The 8,231-nt window shown below is 48.4% G+C and overlaps 1 protein-coding gene and 1 long non-coding RNA gene across 2 annotated transcripts in view; one reads left to right on the forward strand and one right to left on the reverse strand.

Moving 5' to 3' along the window:
• LOC142365652 (geranylgeranyl transferase type-1 subunit beta-like) overlaps positions 1-6,487 on the reverse strand; it is an 84,581-nt gene extending 78,094 nt beyond the window's left edge. Inside the window, 2 exon segments of the mRNA XM_075446662.1 lie at positions 5,178-5,903; positions 6,002-6,487. Coding sequence (XP_075302777.1) covers positions 5,178-5,721 — 544 coding nt within the window. The 5' untranslated portion in view covers positions 5,722-5,903; positions 6,002-6,487.
• On the forward strand, positions 742-3,820 carry LOC142365609 (uncharacterized). The gene is made up of 2 exons (XR_012766504.1): positions 742-922; positions 2,503-3,820. It is a non-coding gene; the product is annotated as an uncharacterized LOC142365609 (long non-coding RNA).
• Positions 6,488-8,231: the final 1,744 nt, after the last annotated feature.

The raw sequence follows: 8,231 nt of genomic DNA on the forward strand, positions 1-8,231 counted from the left end.
AAACAGGATAAGAAAACTCTTTTTTTTTTTTTTCTTTTACAACTGTGGAAAATAGCAAAGATACCTGTAGAATTAAAGACTTTTTTAGAAAAGCAGAAAATAGTTAAAGCAATGCTTCCAATGTGAGTTAATTTGGCATTGTCTTCCTAATTCAGAGGCTTTTCCAGTACACTGTTCCTGGTTTGAGAAGGTGCAGGTTAAAATTAACAGGGTTTGATATATTTCACTGGTATGAAACAAAGGTCTCGAACAGCAAATTAGTTTGGGGTTTTTTTTAATAAAAATTTTAAAAATTATTATTTTGCTCTTAAAATAAGGCATAGTATGGATAATACTGTATGTCCTGGTTTTGGTTAAAACAGAACTGATTCTCTTTTAGCGAATCTTCCTTACAGCTAAGTTCTTTGAAGTGACTGCATTTTTCTGAAGCTGGCTGCATATTTTACAGACACTGTCCGCTCCAAAGCTGATAACGCCTGATGTTTATAGTTACACTGAGCTAACGGTAGGAAAGGAATGCAGAAAAAGGCCCCTCTTTATAATTATTACAACAGCAGCCAAGGTCACCGATAGACCTCTTAGGTCCCGCAAGTGAGGAGTCGGAAAGGGTTGTACTTGCGGGGAGGGGCGGACAGAACAGGTGACCCGATAATGACCAACGAGGTGTTCCATGCCATTACACGTCATACTCAGGTTAAAGCTGGGGGATCACGAGGGTCTCGCTCTCTTCGTCCATGGCTGCCTTCTGAAGAGGACCCTGCTCGTTGTTCTACCTGCGATCCCGACCCAGATTCCGATCCGTGCGTTCCTGAGTCCAGTTCCTGTCTGCTGCTGAGGCCAGTCCGGGACTTCCTGGTGCTGCCTGGCTGCTGCTGGAGGGACGCCAGCGCCCCGGCACCCAACTCCGGGAAACTCAGCATCGGTCTTGTATATTTTACATTATTTCTCTTATTATTAATATTATTAGTGTTATTAGTAAAACTTCTTATATTCAATTTGTAAGTCTCCCTCCCTTTTCCTCCCTTTCCCTTCCTCTGGTGGGAGGGTGGGGGTTAATAGAGAGCGTCTGTCCCTCAGTTTATTGACGCCCTGCTTTAAACCGCGACAATACCTTAGGCACATGAGCAAAACTTCCTAAGTTGTAAGTCACACAAAATGGAAGGAAGCAGAGAGTGGAAGGAATTACGATAACAAAAAACCTGAGAGCAGCGAGAAAATCCTCAGGAGCGCACAGCTGCCATTCAGTTGTTTAAACAATAAATAAAAATAAAATTAATGCACTAGTAAAGTGAATAATAAGGATGAGTAAATCAAAGCCTACTCCACTGACACAAGAATGAGGAATGAGATCCACAGATTTATCTTTTTCCTGTTACATCAGATATTTAGCAGCTCTGCTCTGTTCATACCTACCATATTGTTATAGAAGAAATTTAATTAACTATATTCCTCTCTCTGAAGAGTCTCATTTAGCATCAGTGGCTTAGCATTAGCAGCTAAAGTAGTTGAAGCCTTACGCCACAAGAGCTGACCGAGAGCAAACTTTTTGATAAAACTAATGCTGCTAACAAAGAACTAGCCGAATCACAGAATCACAGAATAATAGGGGTTGGAAGGGACCTCTGTGGGTCATCTAGTCCAACCCTGCTGCTGAAGCAGGGTCACCTACAGTAGGCTGCACAGAATCTTGTCCAGGCGGGTCTTGAATATCTCCAGAGAAGGAGACTCCACAACCTCCCTGGGCAGCCTGTTCCAGTGCTCCGTCACCCTCAGAGGGAAGAAGTTCTTCCTCATGTTCAGACGGAACTTCCTGTGCCTCAGTTTGTGCCCGTTGCCCCTTGTCCTGTCACTGGACACCACTGAAAAGAGCTTGGCCCCATCTTCCTGACACCCACCCTTCAGATATTTGTAGGCATTTATAAGGTCCCCTCGCAGCCTTCTCTTCTTCAGGCTGAACAAGCCCAGTTCCCTCAATCTCTCCTCGTAGGGGAGATGCTCCAGTCCCCTCACCATCCTTGTAGACCTCCGCTGGACTCTCTCCAGTAGCTCTTCATCTTTCTTGAACTGGGGAGCCCAGAACTGGACACAGTACTCCAGATGAGGCCTCACCAGGGCAGTGTAGAGGGGAAGGAGAACCTCCCTCGACCTGCTGGCCACACTCTTCTTGATGCACCCCAGGACACCATTGGCTTTCTTGGCAGCCAGGGCACGCTGCTGGCTCATGGTTAACCTGTCGTCCACCAGGACACCCAGGTCCCTCTCCGCACGGCTGCTCTCCAGCAGGTCCACCCCAAGCCTGTACTGGTGCATGAGGTTGTTCCTCCCCAGGTGCAGGACCCTGCACTTGCCCTTGTTGAACCTCATCAGGTTCCTCTCTGCCCAACTTTCCAGCCTGTCCAGGTCACGCTGAATGGCAGCACAGCCTTCTGGTGTATGTACCACACCTCCCAGTTTGGTGTCGTCAGCAAACTTGCTGAGGGTACATTCTAACTCTTCATCCAGGTCGTTGATGAAGAAGTTGAACAAGACTGGGCCCAGTACTGACCCCTGAGGGACACCACTTGTCACCAGCCTCCAACTAGACTCAGCGCCGCTGATGACAACCCTCTGAGTTCTGCCATTCAGCCAGTTCTCTAGCCACTTCACCGACCACTCATCCAGCCCACACTTCCTCAGCTTCCCTAGGAGGATGTTATGGGACACTGTGTCGAAAGCCTTGCCGAAGTCAAGGTAGACAACATCCACGGCTCTCCCTTCGTCTACCCAGCCAGTATGTCATCGTAGAAAGCTATCAGATTGGTCAGGCATGATTTCCCCTTGGTGAATCCATGCTGACTACTCCTGATAACCTTCTTTTCTTCCACTTGCTTCATGATGGCCTCCAGGATAAGCTGCTCCATCACCTTACCCGGGATGGAGGTGAGGCTGACCGGCCTGTAGTTCCCTGGGTCCTCCTTCTTGCCCTTTTTGAAGATTGGAGTGACATTGGCCTTTCTCCAGTCCTCGGGCACCTCTCCTGTCCTCCAAGACCTCTCAAAGATGATGGAGAGTGGCTCAGCAATGACATCCGCCAGCTCCCTCAGCACTCGTGGGTGCATTCCATCGGGGCCCATGGATTTGTGGACATCCAGATCACTTAAGCGATCCCTCACACAGTCCTCCTCGACCAAGGGAAAGTCGTCCTCTTTGTAGGCTTCTTCTCTTACCTCCGGGGCCTGGGATTCCTGAGGGCCAGTCTTAGCACTGAAGACTGAAGCAAAGAAGGCATTCAGTAGCTCTGCCTTCTCCGCATCCTCCATCACCAGGACACCCGCCTCATTCAGCAGCGGCCCCACGTTGCCCCTAGCCTTCCTTTTGCTGCTGATGTAGTTGAAGATCCCCTCTTGTTGTTTTTGACATCCCTTGCCAGCTTCAATTCCAGGTGAGCCTTGGCCTTCCTCGTCGCATCCCTGCATGCTCTCACCACGTTTCTGTACTCTTCCCAAGTGGCCTGCCCCTCTTTCCACATTCCATGGACCTTTCTCTTCTGCCTGATCTCCGCTAGAATCCAGCGGATACAAGTGGAATGAAGAAGATAAGGACCAAGGAGATAATTCCAAGGGAATGAAGTAACTTCAGAAGAAGGCCAGTCCAGCGACAGTGAAAACCAGTAAGAAATCAAGAGACCACTGACCAGAATTAAGTGATCGGACTTGGAGATCGGGTGATGCATGGTACGGGTATAATTGAGAGACATGCGTGGGAGTATGGGTCCCCCTCCAGAGGCACCCAGCTCGAGCTGTAACCTAAGAACTAATAAAAGACTAATTGGAAACCTTCACTTGGACTTTGCATTCTCAGCGGGATCCTAGGGTCGGACCCTGTTACGGTAGCCGGCGTGTGTAAATCCATAACACATATAGAGGGATGAGTTTTAAATCTAAAAATAATGCATATTTTATATTTAGCTTGTTATTCCAAGAACCCAGTCTAGAAACATGACATTTTTATCCTATCACAAGTCCATGATTCATAGGCAACCTTAAATCCTTACAAAGATTTATTTTGCTCTGCCCACCTCTATGACAAATTTTTAGTTTAGCTTTCTTTGTATTAAACCCACGCAACCCCATGACTTGCAGAAAAAAGGCATATTTAACTGAACAGCTTTTTCAAAAGGAGATTACTCTCATATTTGGCATTTAATAATATTGTGCAATAAGCTAGGCACTACAGGTTTTTCTGTCAAAATATACTTGAAGTATATTATACTGTTAAAATTTTAATTAGCCAGAAAAGGGCAACTGAAGTATTATGCTACAGAAAGCTTTATTAGCAGATTTATTATTAATAAACATATACCAAAAAAAAAAAAGCTGCTGAGACACAATCCTGACTCAATAAGCTAAAGAGTTAACCATAGCCTGCAATAATCAATATGCTTTTTAGGCCAATATCATATTCACATACAAGTTTGAGAAGTAACAAAAGCCAGCCATTAGAATAAGAGGTCCACATAAATATGATCACAGCAAAAAGGACATAAGTCTTCACTTTGAACAGTGCGTCAGGATAATTGTAAACAGAAGTTCTTCGTGATCTGTGCACCACTGGAAGTCTTTCTGTTGTGATCACAGTCACATGAAGCTTCATTTCCTTAATTCTAAAATACATTTTTGTTTACTGACATTGAAAAAGCTCCAAAAGGAGTCAAGAATTTGAGGAAGAGTAAAGAGCAAAGCGATTATTCATTCCCAGTGTAGAAAAGAATTCTTCTCCTTTATGCATCTTTCCCTATTCTAGTCTTAGTGGCACAGGTGAATTTTATGTACAGCATATTTGTTTTTTTAAGAAACAGTATGAAAAAACCCTAAATTTTACACAATATATATGCTCATATATTTATTACTACACAAACCTGCTATAAATAGTTCTCAGCAAAAGTCGATTAGCTTTTTGCACATGCATAAATGCAAAGTCTTTAGATTAAAATGTATCAATTTAGAATTACATTTTATAGCCAGTATTAAATGAGCATGCTGAAAAAACTTGTAAAAACATAGATAAATGCACTCTTACTGGAAAAAAACATTCACATTATGAGATTAGAGGAATATTTCTGGATGCCTGTCTCCTAAAGAACACATGAGTAACTTCATCCCTATTTACTACAAGGAAAAATGAAATTATAAACTTACCTTTAACGCTTTTTCTGTTAACATCAGCTCCTTTTTCAAGTAAATACTGAGCAATTTCTTTGTGGCCTTTGTAACATGAGATCATCAAGCATGTATGCCCATGACGGTTTGATACTTCCAAGTCTGCTTTGTGCTCCACAAGATATTTTACTATTTCCAGGTGACCGTCAAAACAGGCAGCTCTAAGCGGAGTTGAATTTGTTAGAGTTGTGTTGTTGACAGATGCACCATGATCTAACAGACACTGAACCACCTTCAAGTGGCCAGCAGCTGACGCTGCCCATAACGGCGGAGCTCCCTCAATGGTCTCACCATCAAAATTAACCGAACCACCAATTTCTATAGAAGCAGAGCAACAGTCCAACAAGTACTCCACCACGTCAACGTGCCCATAACGGGCTGCCATCAAAAGTGGTGTGGCACCATTGGTTTTTTCTGACATTAGTAAGGCCGCCTCTTCTCTGGTTTTGCTTGCCAGTAACTTGGAAAGGAGCCGCAGCTTGCCATCACGAGCTGCATTGAACACTGCTGTCTTTAGATACATTTAGTCTGTACCTCTGTTTCTTGAGGAATACACACCTGCCTTTTCCAGAGTCACAAACAAAGGCTTATTAGAAACACACAGCCCAAACAGAGCGTCCCCAACTTTTTCTCAGATCAGGCAGATGGGACAACATGGAGACTCTGAATAAGGTCCTGACAAAGCACAGGCTGCACTTGATAACTCTGCAAAAGAAAAGAATTCTGAATGTTTTTACCTTCTACTTCTCAAATAAGTACATTGTACATTATACATATATATACAATTGTACATATACAATTACATTTTTCTACAGCTATACTCAAACAAACCACTGGTTGTGGTGCACCAACATCCAGCTGCCTTCCATGGGACTTCCCTGGACTGCACAGTGCCCCTTAAGGAAAGATGTTGAGCAGGAAGCCAGAACCTAGCAGTGCATTATCCATACCCTTTGCAGGAAATCACTTTTCCCTCACAACATAACAAACCGTACACTTGTATCAACTTCTGCTTTTAAGGACAGCCTAAGCAAAGAACCATTAGGGCCCCACCATGCCCTCAGGTCCTCTGCGGAGCCCCATGCTCACAGACACACGCGCCCCCGTGCTACCTCCACCCTACTGGCAAGGGAGCAAATTCAGAGCCTGACCAGAAAGACAAAACACATCCTCGCCCCAGTCATTTGATTTAGTATCAGACACCGCCGAAACCCTGAACTTGCCCTTCCACCACAGTCACCCTCAGCCTGCCCAAAGGCACCCCCCGACCTACAAATCTCCTCTTTCAAGACGACACTGTTTGCCTCCCACCCCAAAGCTGCCTACCCCCCAGGACTACCCCCGATGCCTCCCTTCAGATCGCCTCCCTCTTTTCCACCCCTAGCCCAACAACCACCCGCCCCCCACCTCTGGGTAACCCCCCCATACCACCCCAGGGTCCCCCAAAACCCCTTCCCAGCTCCCTCAGAGCCGCTCCCCACACGACCGCTGCGACAGGGCGGCCTCCACCACCTGCCCGGAGCTAGGGAGGCGGCAGCAGCACCAACCGCCGCCGCCCACAGGGAACATATAGGTGAGAAAGGACCCAAGGGTGCGAGCTATCTTCCCAGGACGCCACCGGCTCTCTCCCGCCGAAGCCACTCTCACACGGAAACGCCCGCCGCCTCCTGCACTCCGTCCAGCTCCTCCATGACAGACCAATCCCCACAGCGACTAGCCTCCACCACCAGCCCTACACCCGGGCACAACGGAACCTACCAAGCACATCCCGGTCGCCGCCAGGCCCTATGAGAAACACGCCTGAGACCGCCAGCCACTCGGAGCAGGGCGGGAGGTGGGACTACGCCGCCGCTCAAGCTACGCTGGAGCGGGGCGGTGCTGGTGGGCGGTGGCGATGCGGTAGCTGTCCGCTAGGGGGCGGGTGAGCCCCCCGCACCGCCCTTCGCTATAGCGCGAGTGGGCTGGCAGAACGCAGCGGGGAGGAGATAGGTTTTCGTTAGCTGTGGTGTGTGGGGACCAGGTAAGGGGATTCCTTTTCCCCAGCCCGTGCCTTTTTTTCCTTTCCCGGGAATAAAACAAAAGGGCGGAGCAGCGCTACAGCGGAGCGTGCACCGACGGGAAGGGAAGTCGCAGGGGTGAGGGGACAGCGGGGGCGCACGGTACCGGGGGAGGGGTACTTCCATGGAGAGTAGCAAAACCCCGTACTGCTGCAGGAGGAAAACCCTCACGGCCGGCCAGGTGTGGAAGACTAGGGATAATGTGGGGCCGCTGCTGAACGAGGTGGGTGTCCTGGTGACGGAGGATACAGAGAAGGCAGAGCTACTGAATGCCTTCTTTGCTTCAGTCTTCAGTGCCGAGGCAGGCCCTCAGGAATCCCAGGCCCTGGAGGCAAGAGAAGAAGCCTGCAGAAAGGATGACCTTCCCTTGGTCGAGGAGGTTCTCCTCCCCCTCTGCTCTGCCCTAGCGAGGCCCCATCTGGAGTACTGTGTCCAGTTCTGGGCTCCCCACTTCAAGAAAGATGAGGAGCTACTGGAGAGAGTCCAGCAGAGGGCTACGAGGATGGTGAGGGGACTGGAGCATCTCTCCTATGAGGAAAGGCTGAGGGAGCTGGGCTTGTTCAGCCTGAAGAAGAGAAGGCTGAGAGGGGACCTTACAAATGCTTATCAGTATCTTAAGGGTGGTTGTCAGGAGGATGGGGCCAGACTCTTTTCAGTGGTGCCCAGCGACAGGACAAGGGGCAACGGGCACAGACTGAAGCACAGGAAGTTCCGTCTGAACATGAGGAAGAACTTCTTCCCTCTGAGGGTGACGGAGCACTGGATCAGGCTGCCCAGAGAGGTTATGGAGTCTCCTTCTCTGGAGATATTCAAGACCCGCCTGGACGCGGTCCTGTGCTGCCTGCTGTAGGTGACCCTGCTTCGGCAGGAGGGTTGGACTAGATGACCCACAGAGGCCGTGATGTAGGCCAGGGTGAGGGGCTAGGGTGGGGGCTCCAGTGCCTTGCTGTGCCTGTGGGGAGGGATCGGAGCCCCA

The sequence above is a fragment of the Opisthocomus hoazin genome, chromosome W (assembly GCF_030867145.1).
Source record: "Opisthocomus hoazin isolate bOpiHoa1 chromosome W, bOpiHoa1.hap1, whole genome shotgun sequence".
NCBI classification, from domain to species: Eukaryota; Metazoa; Chordata; class Aves; order Opisthocomiformes; family Opisthocomidae; genus Opisthocomus; species Opisthocomus hoazin.